General features: G+C 39.1%; 1 protein-coding gene across 3 annotated transcripts in view; it reads right to left on the bottom strand.

Annotated features, from left to right (window-relative positions):
• Nucleotides 1–17,543, bottom strand: part of Cdkl1 (cyclin dependent kinase like 1) — a 52,533-nt gene that overhangs the window by 14,317 nt on the left and 20,673 nt on the right. For all 3 annotated transcript variants that reach the window (XM_048798611.1, XM_015490910.2, XM_048798612.1), the window contains exons 3-4: nt 13,523–13,644; nt 1,435–1,507 (exon numbers count right to left, since the gene is read on the bottom strand). In XM_048798611.1, the coding sequence (XP_048654568.1) occupies nt 1,435–1,507; nt 13,523–13,644 (195 nt within the window). The remainder of the gene's footprint in view (nt 1–1,434; nt 1,508–13,522; nt 13,645–17,543) is intronic.

Genomic DNA, 17,543 nt, shown 5'->3' with positions numbered 1-17,543 from the left:
GGGGCAATATTTTCATTATTCTATTATAATCTATCTAGTTTTCACAATTAGGCACTGAGGTCTCTTTTATCACTGGCTTCACATTTTACTATAAATGGGTACAACCATGAATATCATGGTGACATATGGTCAGAAGTACTTGTAAGCAAGAATGTGCTCCCATTCTGTTCTGGGAATTCTTTACAAGTTTCTGCACCCTCCCCCATCAGCACATGGAGCCAAACAGAGCATTTGGGGCTCTCCAGGGAACTGTGGTATGCATTATATTTGTCTTTACTGCCTCAGATCTTCTCCATGATGGCCTTCATGTCTCTCTCTGTCTCTCTCTCTCTCATCCTAAAATCTACTCTCAGGAAAGTACCAACCATTGTTCACAGTGACTAGCAATATAAAGTGTTAACTCTCACGGCTGTGCAATAATGATATTTTATTTTCTTTTCAGTGCTGGAGGTCAAACCCAAGGCCTTACACAGCCTAGGCAAGTGGCCTGCCACTGAGACACATCCCCAGCCCTGATAAGGATTACAGCCTTTGGTTAATGGAGGCTCAGTAGGGAGAGGTGCTGGGTACACTCATATTTTCTCCACCTGGAAAGCAGCTTCAGAAAAAAATCATTTGGAACAGCCCAAGGAAGGGGATTTAGCCCTACTGGCTCAATTGATGCTGACACTTGGTGGGTTGACAGATTACAGCTGAGTTGCATTCATGGCCAACATGAAGTTCCAACACTGGAATTCATGTTTTTGTTGTTGTTGTTCTTCTTCTTCTTCTTTTTTTTTTTTTTTTGTGGTACTGGGAATTGACCCAAGGCCTCCACATGGTAGGCAAATTCTCTACCACTGAGCTGTATGTCAGCCCTGGAACCTGGTTACCATGACAGGGAGTGGGCAGGATTGTCCTAGAGGGCACAGCAGGCCTGCCAGAATCAGTGAAGTCACACCACCTGGGCAATAGTCCATTGTGCCTCTCACCAGCCCAGCTGTGGACAGGAGTACAAGAGGCTTCCACTGGGCTACTCTAGTTCTGACTTAGCACTCATATCTCACCAAAGCACTTGTGCACTGGGCTTGGGACTCCACCTACTACAAAGGGCATATTGCCACCAAACAGGCAGAAAGCACCTTCCGATTTCAGAGCCTCTGCAGGGGGTACAAGTCCAATATAGACTTCAAGTGAGTAGGGATCTTTCCATCTTAGATTTGAGAAGTTTCTAAATAGATGACTATATTCTTAAAATAATTTTAAAATGCATGTCTTATAAAATTGAGCAAAAAAATTAAAAAGGAATCGATAGATTAGTCTCTTTTTGCAACCAGGCTAATCAAAGTTTGAGTGAAAACTATACCCACAAAAGTATGATTAAAAATGTTGTACAAAGTTTCTCCTCGGCTTGAGAGAAGGCTTCTGTTTTCCAAGGGAGATCATGAGACTTACATTGTGTTTATGGCAAAAGTTTACAGCTTGCAGTGTCTGCCAAGTTATACTCTTCACAAGATGTTCTGGTACCCTAATAAAAATAAAGAAGCATCACAAACACATTCTTTAGTGTAGTTAGGGAGTTCAGTTCAAGGAAAGAAAACGTAAACCAAGACAGGCTTCAGCAATGAAAAATCCCAGGTGACATAGTCACCTCACATGACAGGCCATCATTCCATGAGTTTGAAATGTAAAGGGTGGGTAGCCAGCACTTTACTGAATTCTAGGGACAGCATGTTAACAAAAACGCAAACATAGATTTCTGTGAATCTGGGAAAACTGGGACTCTGCCTGGAAACTTCAGCTCCATTTCTATATGGTGTGTGTGTGTGTGTGTGTGTATTATTTTTTTTTGGTAGCAAGTTAGTTAATATACAACACAAAAGATGGCTGCTTATATTTTTTTATTCTTTTTTTTTAAGATGCAACTTATTTTTTTCAAGTTGCCCCAAACTAATTGGTGAAATAATCATCTTCCATGCAGATGAATAGGCACTCAGTTTCTCCATATTGCTAAGTCATTTTTGTTTTGTTTTGCTTTTTAGGTAATAAAGATTATTTTTTAAGATGCAACTTATTTTTTCAAGTTGCCCCAAACTAATTGGTGAAATATTCATCTTCCATGCAGATGAATTGGGCACTCAGTTTCTCCATATTCCTGAGTCATTTTTGTTTTGTTTTGCTTTTTAGGTAATAAAGATTTTTACAGATGAGAGCATGTAGCAAAAGTCAATCATAATCAAAAACCCAGATAAGCATTTTGTTTCTTTCCCCATATTCTCTTGTAGGCAGCTGCATCCTGACATCTTCCTGCCCTTTCCTTTAACACAGCATCTAAACCCTGTACCACTGACTCCAGCCCTTCTTGCCTGACTCTAAGCTGATTTAATCAGTGCAACCAGAAGTCCTAGCAGGTGCTTTGAGTTAGGAAAAAGCACCTTTGTCTGGGAGTATTTTTTCCCCTGAGGCAAGGAGTGAAATAGACTACAGAGAAAATGTGTTTTTTTTCAGACTCTCACCTACCAGCTGGACTTACTATTTTATGAATCAAAAATTAAATGACATTGTTGTGGTCCTCAGCCAAGATTAATAAGTAAACCAGAGAGGGAACTCTTGAATAGTTGTGTTAAATGTGATCACAAAAAAAGTCACTTCTAGCTCCTGGGACAGGCCACAAGGCCACTGTTGTCACAGACCAGATGTTCAGGAAATCCTTTCAAGCAGATCAGAGGATGCTTGAACAGAATGGGACAACATAGCAGAAATGGAGAGGTCACCTTTAGGAAGAATAGCTGGCATTTCTGCATCAAGATTATATCTCTAGGACTGGGGCTGTAGTTCAGCGGCACAGCACTTGCCTAGCACGTTAGGCACTGGGTCTGGATCCTCAGGACCATTAAAAAAAAAAAAAAAGATCATATCTCTGGGCTAGAATATGGCCTCTCCAAATTCTTTTGGTCTTAATGGTAGACAGGCACAGATGCTAGAAAGAAGGCCTGGGGAAATGCCACTATGCAGGATACATTTCAGGTTCCCTCAGCCTCCACTGTGACCAGAAAAAAAAATAGAATATATTTTGAATATATTTGAATTATTTTATATATTAAATATTAACATAAGGTGTCTGTGCCAGGCAACTTGTCTCTAAAATCATTTCCCAAAAGAAATATCTGGAAGCTGGGCATGGTGGCACATGCCTATAATCCCAATGGCTCAGGAGGCTGAGGCAGGAGGATCACAAGTTCAAAGCCAGCCTCAGCAACTTAGCAAGGCCCTAAGCAACTCAGTGAGACCCTGTCTCTAAATAAAACACAAAAAAGGGCTAGGGATGTGGCTCAGGGTTAAACACTGCTGGTTTCAATCCCTGATACCAAAAAAAAAAGGAAGAAAGAAAGAAATATCTGAAAGTAAATAATAACAGCAGAAAAAATAAAAATAATTGCACATCATTAATGCCCCTTTAATGCTGAGTACAGTATTATACAATTCTCAAATGCAGAAATCAAGTAAGCCCAGTGTTGCCTTGGGTTGGCTACTCAGTTCTTTATTAATCAGTTTCTTCTTTGTAACATGGGGACTCAGATTCTAAGATCCCTTTAGCTGCAACACTCTGAAATGATAACAGGGTCAGGTTTTCACTGAGGGAGAAGGCACTTACAAATTCAGAAGAGAAAAGGGCTATAATCTGTGGCTTTGGGTTGGAATTGGAGAGGTGTGTGTGTATGTGTGTGTGTGTGTGTGTAAAAGAAGCCAGAGAGGGAACTGTTGAGTAGTTATGTTAAAGGTGACCACAAAACATCATTTCTAGTCCCTGAAAGAGACCACAAGGCCACTGTTAATCATAGACCAACCCCTTCCCACCCTAAAGCACATACACAGGAGAGTGAGTGCTGTGCTGGAAGGGGTGCTATCTTCTATAGGGTGGTCCAGAAAGCAAATATCTGAAATAGGGGGTAAGTCGTAAGAAGTGACCAGATATTTTAAAAATACAGCCACCAGGACTGTCCAAAAGATTAGATGTCAGAAAGGGAAGGAGCAGCACTTATTGACTTCCAAGAGAGGATTCTGAGAAGGCAACCATGAATTCAGAAGAAAGTCTCCATTGGACATGTGAATGTGAGAAGCAGAAGCACATTGATGGTATTTAGAACCTAGAACTGGATGAAGCCACTTGAGGAGTAAATACAGATAATGAAGAGGAATTCAGAGGTAAGTTTTGAAACTCTTCAATGTTCAAAGGTTAAAAAAGGAGGGGGACCCAGCAAGGGAGGCTGGAGAGAGTGCAATGTCACTGCAGTCAGCTGCAGAAAGTGCTCCAAAGGACTTCTGAATTAAGATAACAAACTAAGCAAGCCCACCAGATATCTCCCCCTCCCCAAACCTGATTAGAATACACTGATGACATTTTTTCTAAAGACAAAAGGCAACAAGTCATTCAACTGCTTTCCAGAGTATAAGCAATAGCAACACATTTTGGAATCCAGAAAGCGGTTGAATGAATAAGTGACTTAACAGATTCTAGTAGCTGAAATATAAGCCAAGAGAGGAGAAAGTGGAGAACTAATCATTTATCCCCAAAGAATCCTCCATAGGTTAAGTACCAGCAGTCAAGATCTCTGTAGAGAACTGAGGAGGAGTGTAGAATCTACTTAGAAAACAATAAAATCCTCTGATCCCCTCTGCTACTCTATGCCAAGAGGGAACACTCTTTCCCATGCCCAGTGGGAAGCTGGAGTTTTGTTTTCTAGAGGGAATGGACTAGCTCGGCATAGCTGGGATCATGGACACAGTTCTGAAAATGAGATCAAGGGCTGACTGCTGAGATTCCCCAGCCCTCTCCTGTCTTGGGACTGTGAGAAAGCTAGCAGTCACCTGCTCCAGGCAATTCTCCAGGCAAAATACTGGAGGATCTTTTGCGGGGAAAGTGTGGAGGGAAAATCTGAAGATTCTGACATTAGGATCATACCAGTAAATGGCCCAACTAGACAACTGACTCCACAGTGATGCTCAAAGCTTCCAATAGTTTCCTACTCTTAACCATGAGCATACAACCAGGGATTATATAACACCCAAAAAAACCTCTAATAAGAAAAGTACAGGGCCGGGGATATGGCTCAAGCGGTAGCGCGCTCGCCTGGCATGCGTGCGGCCCGGGTTCGATCCTCAGCACCACATACAAACAAAGATGTTGTGTCCGCCGAAAAGTAAATAAATAAATATTAAAATTCACCCCCCCCAAAAAAAAAAAAAAAAAGAAAAGTACAAACAGAAGAAAGCATCTTGAACAAATTATGGAAGATTAAGAGAGCATTTAAAAAAATCATTAATTCTCAGAAGAATAAAAGAAGCTGTTGCATCTATAAAATAAGAATAGGGTACCATAAGAAAAGAAGAACCAGCATGAGTCCAATACAAACAAAGGAAAGGAAATCAATAACAAATCAATTAATTTTTTTCTCAGAAAGTGTCCACCAAGTACCAGAACAATGGATGAAAATCATGACTCACAATTTTCATAATCCAAAACAGTGAGAACAATGAGGATTCTCCAAGATTCTGGGGGAAAAAAGAATGAAAGTAATAGAACTTTACAAAGGAATGGGAAAATAAAATTACTTCCTAATAGCACAGAAGATTGAAGGCATTAAAACAATGCCTTCAAAATGTTGAAGGAATATTTTCAACTAAAACTCAAAAAACCCTATATGCGAAGGAAATATTAATCAAATGACAGAATAAAAACTTTTTAAACATGCAAGGGCAAGGTCTTGACTTTTTTCTTTTTTTTCCTTGTACCTCTCATACATTCTTTCTCTGGAAGCACACCACCAAAAAGGAGAAGTAAACTATAAAAGATTATGAGGAAGTGAGAAGTGAGAAGTGAGAATATTGGAGACCCAACACAAGAGGGAAGTAATGGGATCTCTGGCAGGATGGTGAAGGGAGATGACAAGGTAACTGCAGGAAAAAACCAGCCCAGAGTATAACAATGTGACTCAAGAGCCAGGCATATTGAAGGTTGTCACCATTGTGCCCTCTGACTTAAGCCATCTTAAATAAATATGAAAATACGTAATAAACAAGCTTAAAAGCTTCAAAAAGTCTGGGTGACTGGCCACACCTTCCAGGCTAAGGCAGAGTTCTTAAAAACTGTAGCCTATGCTGATGAGACTGAGGAATTCACTTCATTCTGAAGTGTTGGTTTCCATACTGGTGGTTAAGTGGAGGCCATGGGGGGTTCTGGGGGCAGGACCAGCTCTGAGGGAAGAATAGTGATAAAGGGAAGGAGTCCCACTCTCTCATTCTTTACTGCTTTTAAGACCACCACTAGGTTGCTAGTTCAAACACCAATTTGAACTATATAATCACATATAAGCTCAAGCTTAACCTCTGAGGGAAGAAGGGCTTGAGCTTTTCTCCTAGGTCTGGTTCTCTTCCACCACGGGATTAGATGATGAACCCTACACAAGTCATATCTCCAGTCCCTCTTCTCAGCAAATAGTGCTCAGAAGGTCTTGGCAATCCAGGCTGGGTTTATTACTAAAGGCAATGCCCTTGCTTCCCTTGATCCTATTTCTAGATCTGGGAAGCTGGCATCCTCAGGAGTACAAATTTCATGAGGCCAGGCTCAGTTGATGAGTTTAACAGACCCAACCTGGATTGCCAATACCTTCTGAGCACTACTTACAATGGGTAGTCAAGTGGTCTTCCTTGAGGTCTTCAGTTCAGTTGCCTTATTGAAAGCTACAGTTATCCCTTTGAAGCCCACTGGGCTATTGCCCAGCTCCACAGTCCTTCTTCTAGGCAAGGTAGAATGGAATCCAACTCCTACCAATGGGAAGACATGAAAGAGGGCAAGCTCCCAAGTCCTCCACCAGTGTGACCTCACTTCACTCTGCCGGTACTAGGAATTTTATTTTACCCCCAGGAACATAAATGGGTCCTAACTGATCAACTCCAAGGAGGCATGAGGGTAGGAGGCGGTATCATTAGAAATATCTAGAGTCTAGATTTCTGTGTGATTGCACCATCTTTTTAACCAATTAAGAGACAGATGTGCTTGATCAAAATAATTAAGTTAACCCAGAAAGTAATGAATCCAACCATGAAGAAATGCAGAGAGAGTTCCAAGAATGACAGCAAAGAGAAGTCCCAGGAAGAAAGCTGGACAGTAGGCCTTGAGTATACCAAGCCAGAGAGAAGGGGAAGAGGACTTAAAGACAGGGTACTGCAAAGAAAACAAAGATGGAACTAATGGGTTACCTGATGCGATTATGCTATGCAAAGTTGTATTGAGAGACCATTAAAAGAGTGGGAGAGGCCTGGGGTTGTGGCTCAGTGGCGGAGCGTTTGCCTAGCACATGTGAGGCACTGGGTTTGATCCTCAGAATCACATAAAAAATAAATAAATAAAATAAAAATATTGTGTCCATCTACAACAAAAAATATTTTTTAAAAAGAGTGGGAAGAAAAAAGGTTAAGCAAAAAAAGGTTAACCAAATTTAAAAAGGCAAATATTAATTTGAGAAAAAAGTACAAAAGGAAGTCATAATGTAGCATAATGTTCAGTTAAAAGTAATATTTACATAGGTACAATAATAGGCATGATAATAGGGATAGTGACTATTAAACTAATAAAATGTTAATGTAACTTCTTGGAGGGATTAGAGTGGAGAAGCAGGAGTATAATGCCTTAAGAGACTAAATCTTCATCTACAGGACTCCTACAGATAATGTCTAAAAAAGGATATCTTAAGAAATAGTACACCAGGACTGGGGTTGTGGCTCAGCAGTAGAGTGCTCATCTCGCATGCACGGGACCCTGGGTTCGATCCTCAGCACCACATAAAAAAATTAAATAAATAAAAATAAACTGCTTTAAAAAAAGAAATAGTACACCACTCTTTTTATATTAAGCTATATTGCTGAATTTCATTTGCTAATACTTTTGTTAAGGACTTTCCACCTACATTCATGAGAAATACTCATCTGTCATTTTCTTGTTTTGAAATGTCCTTATCTGGTTTTGGTGGAGAGCAGCCTCATAAAATTACTTGGGAAATATTCTTTCATCCTCTATTTCTTAAGAGTTTGGATAGGAGATTATGATTTCTTCCTTATATGTTGGATATAATTCACAATAAAATATTTTAATAACAGAGCTCAATTTAGCATGACAGTAAGGAAAAATATACATCAAACCACTTCATAGGCCATAAGGCGAATTCATTCACTTTGGCAAAACCAATGACCTGGAAGTTCCATTTTGAGAACTTAAAAAGGAAAAGCACAGAAAAGGGGAGAATCTGTAGGAAAATTTTATAGCAGAATCATTTATCATCAAACACTAAAGACAGCCTCAATCTTCAACAATGGAGGAATGGTTAGACATAATGTAATGTTAATATCTGAAGTCAATAATAAAGCTAAAGATTATATTTAAACATACACAGAAATGCATATGAAAACATATCAATGAAAGACAGAACTCATCACAGGACACAGAGAATGTGGTGCTGACAGGTGGCTGCCTTTGCCATGGTGTCCAGGCTTGCAGACACTTCATTCTGTCAGCACATGGAGGCAGTATCCATTTCACAGTGGCAGGTGAACATTAAACAAATTAAGTAGCCTGATATGTAAAACCAGCAGCCAACTTATTCACTCATGTTCAAGTCCTGGGTACCAGTTAATGCTCTCCTTGTAGGCAATTCCATAAAGAAAGCCAAGTTCTAATCCTTGTGGTGAGCAAAGAACTGGGATGCAAGAAAACAGGTAACTTGACTGGTTCTGTCATTAAGCTGGGATAACAGTCACACCCGTCTCCACATTAGGAGGGCCTATCACTACATACAACATCTTCAGTCAGTCAAATATGACAAACCCAGCAATTATTCTCTTTTTACAGTTGCTTCGCATACCTCTGCCCAGATGTGTTGATTTCTGCAATACTATTATTTTTATATACACATATAAATATATTTGTTTTTTTGTCCCTAGTTCCTAGCTCATTACTCCCTCCCCAAGGTGGATCATTAAAACCCCTTCTCTTCCTCCACCTTTCTATCATGGAGCTGGCCATAAAGAAATTCTCTGGCCTAACCTTGTCTGATAGGTCAAAGAACCTTCTCATATCAAGTGAGTCCTGTTCTCTAACTTGGAGGAAGGAATGCTGCACAAAGAAGGCAAGAAGAATCTAAATAGACAGGTCTGGCTTGGCTCTCCACCCAGTCTATTAGTATCTGTGCCTATGCAATGAAGTCTCCATAAACACTCAAAAGGACAAAGTCTGGAGAGCTTCTGTATAGCTGAACACACGGAAGTTTCCGGGAGAGTGGCGCACCCAGAAAGGACATGGAACTCCACACCTTCTCTCACACTTTGCCCTAAAAATCTCTGTGTCCTTTGTAATATCCTTTATAATAAACCAGTAAATGTTAAGTCCTTCCCTGAGTTGTGTGTGCTGCTTGAGCAAATTAATCGAGCCCAAGGGCAGAGTGGTGGGAACCCTGATTTATGGATAGTCGTCAGAAGCACAGGTAAAACAACCTGGGGCTTGTGATTGACATCTAAAGTGTGTGTGTGTTGGGGGGGCAATCTTGGAGACTGAGCCCTTATCCTGTGGGATCTGCTGCTGTCTCAGAACTGACTTGAATTAGAGAACATCCAGCTGCAACCTGCTGCAGAATTGGTTGTTTGGTTGCTGGTGGGGAGAAGTCCCTTCATCTTTGGAGGTCACAGAAGTGTTGATCGTGGTGTGATAGCAGAGGAAAACAGGTGCTCTGTTTTTCCTGATGATACAGTTTCACAAAATAATAGTGTCGTGACCCTTATGTCCTGATAACAGGATTGAAATGAACAGAGAGAAACAAACAACTGCTGTATGAAAGTGAAGAGATCAAACTGATTTCAAACAATCAATCAAACAAACAAACAAAAACCCCACCTTTTCAGCAATCTAAGATGGGAGAGATGCTGAAGAAAGAACATGTATCTTGGGGCTGGGGTTGTAGCTCAGTGGTAGAGTGCTTGCCTACCATGTGTGAGGCCCCAGGTTTAATTCTCAGCACCACATATACACAAACAAGTAAATACATAAAAATAAAGGTTCACTGACAACTAAAAAAATCTTTAAAAAAAAGAACATATATTTCTTCCCACACGTTCTCAATTACAGAAGACCTCCTTTGCACTGCTGTTCTTCTCACACTTGTGATGTCGCTAATCAATCAATCAATCAATCAACCTTCATCAAGACTTCATTTCTACAGAAGGCTACAACAAAGATGGGTGAAGGGTGAGGAACTGGTCAAGCCCTTATGAGAACTGTATGTTATTAGGAATTTATCCTAAAGAAATATTCATAGGAGGGGAGGGGAGGGGGGATAGTAGAGGATAGGAAAGGCAGCAGAATACAACAGACACTAGTATGGCAATATGTAAATCAATGGATGTGTAACTGATGTGATTCTGCAATCTGTATACAGGGTAAAAATGGGAGTTCATAACCCACTTGAATCAAAGTGTGAAATATGATATATCAAGAACTATGTAATGTTTTGAACAACCAACAATAAAAATTAAAAAAAAAGAAATATTCATAGAAATGGTTATCCTATCTGTATCTGTTCACAAGCAGTTTCCTACCATGTATGTTTTAGCAATAGTTATGATTATTATTATTATTTTTTTTTTGGTGCTAGGATCTCACACATGCTAAGCACAAGCATGTTCTTTTATGTTTTGTTTTGTTTTTGGTACCAAGGATTGAAATCAGGGCCACATCATTAACCACTGAGCCACATCCCCAACCCTTTTTATTTTTTTTAAATTTTGAAACAGGGTCTTGCTAAATTGCTTAGGGCCTCACTAAGTTGCTGAGGCTGGATTTGAACTTGTGATCCTCCTGGCTCAGCCTCCTGAGCCATTGGGATTACAGGTATGCACCACCATTCCCGGCACAAACATGTTCTTCATGGCTTCACTATGTTACCTTGTAAAGCTATATCAATTTTCTATCATCCTACATTTCAATTGTTTCCAACTTTTTCATTTAAAACACTACTTTAACAATAGATACTTTTGTAGCTAAATCTTTTGCACATATACATTATTGTCTTATGGTAAATTATTAAAAGTAGAACTTCTGTGACAGTTTCCTCCAGCAGTGTACTTATAATTTCCTTTAACAATATTAGGATTTAGAGTTTTAAAGTCAAAGCAACTATTTTCAAAGGCAAATCAAAACACTGTGATGATGATTATTCTTTGAAATCATTTCATAAGTATCAAATTTATTGGTTTGCTAATACAGTCAGGTCATTCCACAAGTATTGCATGTATAGAGTGCCAAGTACTCAGCTAGAAGTTACTGGAGATATACAGGTGAGAAAGGCCCAACCAACTCTTGCCCTTAAGGATTTTATAAATTTGGGGCAAATGGGCTCTATTATATAAATAACCCCAGATGCTAAGAACACTGAAGGACTGTTGACTCTCCTCAGTGTTCTGACACACATCATAAAGGAGTCGTGCTTGGGTTGCACCTGAAGCACAGCAGGAGTTTTCTAGGTGGCATAGAGAAGGCAGGGAACCCAGGCTGAGAAAATACCATGTCCTAAATCCGAGAGTGCAAATGATTTAGTGAGGCAGGATTAGTTTTATGGAGCAAACTAGTGAGAAATGGGATTAGTATTGAGACTTCATTACACCAGTAAGAACTGAGGAACTATTCAAGGATTTTATATAGGGATGGCTTGTTACTTTGTATTTTAGAAATTTATACTTTGAAAATACAGGAAGTGATCACAGGACATTCTTGAGGTGATGTAGTAAGCTAAGAAGGACCCAGACTGGCAGCAGGCAGAGACAACAGCATCAGCTCCTTCTCTCTGTTGATATTATCTGACAGATCAAATGAGAAACTAAAGGATAATCTGTTTCCTGACCTCTATAGTACTAGATCATCAATTCATAGCATTATGGAGCTGGGAGTCCCCTTAAATTTCACCCTAAACTCTCATTTTTTACAGATGAGGACAATGTAAGCAACTTGATCAAGGTAAATTTTGACTGTGAATGTACTTATAAAGTTTTATTTTATGATGTGAGATTTCTTACCTTGAAAATTAAAAGATTCCTATAAATTTCAAAATCTTTGCTTGACATCATTTAGCATTTACTTTATAATAATAACAACTGAAAATTTGAGATTGCATTTAAAATAAATTGGAGAATTGACAAATATTCAGTATAATGGAAAGTGACTTAGTTTGAAACAAAAAAAATCCTCAAGCTTCCAAATAAATGGGTATGTCTGGTTAAAAATAAATCTTATTTTTCAAACTTGCTCATTTAATAGTGTTCCTCAAGTAAATCTTATATTTGATAAACATGGCACTTTCTCATTTGGAAACAAAGTGGCTTGTGACTAAGCACAGTGTCTATTGTTCCTTCCCTTTTTAAACCCACCTTCATATTAAAGCATCTTCTATTTCCTGAAACATATGTAACCTATTTTAGTCAGTTGGCTTTAAAAACACCTGCTTTCAAAACTCTAAGCACCCGTTCTTTTCTTCTGCTCAAACTATATGCCAAAAATACCCCCCCAATTTCTTTCGATCCCTCAGTGTTCCAAGCCACTCAGCCTAACATGACTAACCAAACTCCCTGTAGTATCTCCCTAGTCCCAAATAGCCATGAAAACTATACTATAAATTTTATTGAAGTATCACTTACAAGCTGTCAAAAGAGCAAATATCAACACACAAAATGTTTTATTCTTTGAACACACAATTATTCTGTATCAATGACTTTCTGAAGGGAGCTGTCTGTCCTCTTGGCTGTCTCTGGCTGGGTAAATTAACATTCCTGAACATGAAAAGCCTGTATCATGGTCACTAACAAACCATAAGACACTTTAATCCCATTTGCCTGGAGGTCATGGAAGATCTTTACAACCAGCAACCTCAGGGCAGAGTGTCCTTGGCCGAGGCTAGAAAGAGCTGTTGGAAGAGCCTCAGCCTCTAGTCCCTGAAGTATGTATGTGCCCAGGGATTGGGGGACCATTCTGTGACTCTGACCTACAAGGTACTCTTCATATTCTCTCCAGCCAAAGCTGAGCTCCCAGGAACAAAGCAAAAGAAGAGGATGAAATATCCTTTTCCCTTACTGACCACTCTAAACTCTTCCCATTTCCACTGCAAGACTACCTTCACCATGAGGCCTTCTTTGATTGACTCACTTTTTTTTTTTTTTAATGGTACTGGGAATTGAACCCAGGGCCTCACACAGGCTGGGAAAACTCTACCACTGAGGTACATTCCCAGCCCTTTTTATTTTTTATTTTGAGACAAGGTCTCAGTAAGTTGCTGAGACTGGTCTCGAACTTACAATCATCCTGCCTCAGCATCCCAAGTCCCTGCAATTACAGGGGTATGCCACTGTGCCCGACTTAACCTAGTCTTAAAGGAGTCATTGCTGCTTTTCCTTCACAAATTCTGGTGTGTTTGTGCTTTGTTTTGTTGGTAAGGGATGGATCACTCACCCTCTTTGGTATCTGTCCAACTCATGGAGAACTGTGTGGTCACAATACTCAAACACCAGGTGAAGCCTCCGCTTCCTCCTGAAGACCTCCAGGAGGTTGACGAGGTTGGGATGCTTGAGTTGCTGTAAACATAAAAAGCAAGGTGGCAAATCTGAGCTGTGAAAGGCAGTTTTCTCTAATTTTGATCCAATAACAACACCAAAAACAAAGTCTGTTTGCCTTTAGGAGTTTCATTTCTTGGATTGAAGAAGGCTATAATCAATATTATCTTACCTCTCTTTATGGGCTATTTTTATAGTAGCAGTGGATTACACAAAGGGGAATGAAGGGAAGGGAGGGAGGTTGGGAATAGGAAAGAGTAGAATGAAACTGACAGAACTTTCCTATGTTCCTATATGAATACACCACTAGTGAATCTCTACATCATGTACAACCACAAGAAAGGGATCTAATTAGAGTAAGTTATACTTCATGTATGTATAGTATGTCAAAATATATTCTACTGTCATGTATATCTAAAAAGAACAAATAAAAAAATTAAAAAAAATGATTATAACCTAGAAATTTTGTGAAAGCAAAGAGGTAAAAGAGGCTGAAAAACGAAAGAGAACAAAAAGGTACAGGAGATCTTTTTTGGGGGGAGTAGTATATTTTTATTAATATCTATGATCAGCTTGTATATAAGTAATAACACTTCTTTTGTCTAGTTACAACAATCTTTATGATTCTTCTATACCCAGAAGCCTATTAGACAGCTCACATAAATATCATATAGTATAAACATTTCTAAACCATTATCAACACATCTGAAATCTAATTTATTATCTTCCCTCCGTAGGAGGGTCACCACTACTCTAAAGTCTTTATTTATATGTAAATACTTTCAATAAAGAGTATTTCAATAACCTGCCTGGGAATTGCAATCCTTCCCCAGCAGTTCTGACCACCCCCCCACCTTGCTTTGTATTTTGCCAAGTTCATCCTCCGTATCACTCGTCTATTCTGTTCATAGTGTATTGTCCTTCCCCCTTCCCTCAATGCTACAGTGTAAACTCGGACAGTAGGGGACATTCTAAGTTAACACAAACTCAGCCTTCAAGCCTTGTATCAAATGTCCTTCCAAAGGAGATCTTCCATGATCTCCCCAGTGCCCAATAAATCTCAAAGCCACTCTGAAGGGTGCCTTTCTCACAATTACTAAGGAATCACTAAGTAGTAATTAATACATAACCCTTACTTAGTAATCATTGTTCAGCTGATTGTCTAATGTTGCCTGGTGTCGAGACACCTGTAGATACAACAGATAAATGCAGCAGACTATAAGAACCACAGTGTCAGGACCTGTGTTGTCTTTATTCAGATCATGCCACCGTACCTCCGGCCCTGCGTCTGTGCACAACAGCCATTCCATGATGATTGGTGAATGTGAGAGTGAATCAAGATTCCTACGCTGATGAAACACTTTAAAACAGAAAGCCATCCAACGTGACTGCCTGCAAGTGTGTATCCAGAAAAGCAGGTCAGGAATGGAGGTTGGCTTTGGCAAAAGATAAACTTCATACTTAACTTTCTGGCACCTTTGTACAGAGTCCTATCAGAAATATCACATCTCAGCACTGATCTCATTTTTCTGAAGAAGTAAGAGACTTGAACTAAGGAAGACAAAGCATTTCACAGGAAAATACACCAACCTTTTGGCAGGGATTCCCTTCTTGATTCACTGACTTGGTTAATCATCCTGAATATCCATTTTATTTATTGTATTATTTAAACAGTTGGGACTTTGCTACTCCTTTTTCAAATATTCTTGGATTGTATCAACAAATAATTTTCCATAAGAATTTCACAATCAAGTATTGCTTTATCATATTAACTCTCCCAATATTAAAAAGTATGGTAAGATACATGTAACTTAAAATTTACTACCTTCACCATTTTTTAATGTACAGTTCAGTGATACTAAGCACACATTCATATTGTTGTGCAAACATCACCACCGTCCACCTCTAGAACTTTCCATTTGCAAAACTGAAACTATATATCCATTTAACAAAAACTTCCCACTCCCTTTTCCCCAGGCCACTTGTAGCCAACATTCTACCTTCTGTCTCTATGATTTTGACTACCCTTGGTATCTCATATAGGTGGAATGACACTATATTTGTCTTTTTATGATGGCTTATTTCACTTAACATGATGTCCTCAAGGCTCAACCATGTTATAGCACATGTCAGCCCTTCCCTTTTAAGGCTGAATACTATTCCATTGGAAATCATTTTCTTTTCCATTCATCTATTGATTGATGGATATTTGGGTTGCTTCTATCTTTCAACTATTATAAATAATGTTTTGCTATGAATGTGGGCATACAACTGAGTCTCTGAGACTCTGCTTTCAATTCTTTTTGTCATAAACAGGGCTGGGTAACTGTTTTGTTTTGCAATTCAAAGTATAGTGAGAGGTCTTAATTACAGGCAAGCAGGTGCTCCATAAGAGATAAAAGGTGGAAGGAGAAAAACTAAAGTTCTTGAACTGCATGCTGAAAGATGTTTATATAGGCCATGAGAAAGTTACTAAAAAGTTATTTTCTCTATAAAATCTCTCTGTACTTTCAAGACGAGAAATTTATGTTTTATCAAGTATATGCTAGATACACTAAAGTCAATGACTTGGTCTATTTGTACTGGAACAAAATATCTTAGATTTGGGTAATTTATGAAGAATAGAAATTTGTTTCTTATAGTTCTGGAAACTGAGAAGTCCAAGATGCCTTGCAAAGGTGGCTCTAAGATGGCACCTCGTTCCTGTGTCTTCACAGAGTAGAAGACAGAACAGCAAGAGAGCAATCCCTTTAATTCTGAGCCCATTTATTTTATTTTTGATTTTTTATGGTGATGAGAATTAAAACTATGGCCTTGCACATACTAAACACACACTCTAACACTGAGCTACATATGCCCCCAGTCCCTGAGCCCTTTTTTAAGGTTGTGAATCCCAATAATAGGACAATCAGGCCTTAATCACCTCCCAAAAGCCATAGCTCTTAATACTGATGCATTGGAGTTAAGATACAACATGAATTTTGGAGAGAATACCATTAGCTTCATTTGGCTATTAGAAGAGAAGGTATCCCAAACTATAAAATTTATGTTATCGTATCTGGAAACTTTTAGCCTGAACAAACATTTTCTGGACATAATAGGAGAGAACTGACTTCTATCTTAAATCCATAAATGTCATTGGTTTAGATGTCTCAAACCAAAAGCAAATAACCGAATTAAAAGGGACTAAACAGCTGCTTTATGATAGAATTAGCAGAAAGCAGATTTTTTTTTCAGACTGAAAAATATCATACTTAGGCTTCCCTCTCATTTTCACACTGTTTGCTCCTTTGATGATATTGAGGGTAAGACTGCAAATCTGAGAGTCTTTGAATTTTTGTTTTGTTTTGTTTCATATCTAGTTCTCACTTTCATCTCTGGCCAAGTTTTTAAGCAAAAGTAGAAATTCATCAGTCTTACCCAAACACAACCTGACCTTCTCTGAATACTGGAACTAGTGCCTTCATTCTCCACATACAGATCTGCAGTGATCACTACAGGGCACAGCTGCCCAGGATAAGACCCAGAGGTCCTCTCCATTTGGCCTCTGTTTACCTCTCCAGTTTAATGCCTTAGAATTTCCTCCCAGACCCACAGAATTTCTCTCACTTCCTGCAAGGCTCACATATCTTTTCATTTCAGGATTCATTTCCTCTCTCAGAAACACCCCGCACTTCCAGATGTCACTTTTTCTAACCAGCATCCTCGAACACAGCTGGTATTCACTAGAAGAGCTATCTATGACCTCAGGACCCATCAAGAGGTATCACTGTGGCATTATCCCAGTAGTAGCCATTGCTCTGGATGGGACCAGGAACTATTGATTATATTCATCTTGCTATGCTACTACTATATACCTTTTGACAACTCAGATTCTAAAAATGTACAACATTCTGTTCAAATACCATGTAGTTTCTTTT

This window comes from Marmota marmota, unplaced genomic scaffold (genome assembly GCF_001458135.2).
Source record: "Marmota marmota marmota unplaced genomic scaffold, marMar, whole genome shotgun sequence".
Classification (NCBI taxonomy): domain Eukaryota; kingdom Metazoa; phylum Chordata; class Mammalia; order Rodentia; family Sciuridae; genus Marmota; species Marmota marmota.
The sequence above is the reverse complement of the archived record's forward strand: the minus strand, read 5'-3'. Positions and strand labels throughout refer to the sequence as shown.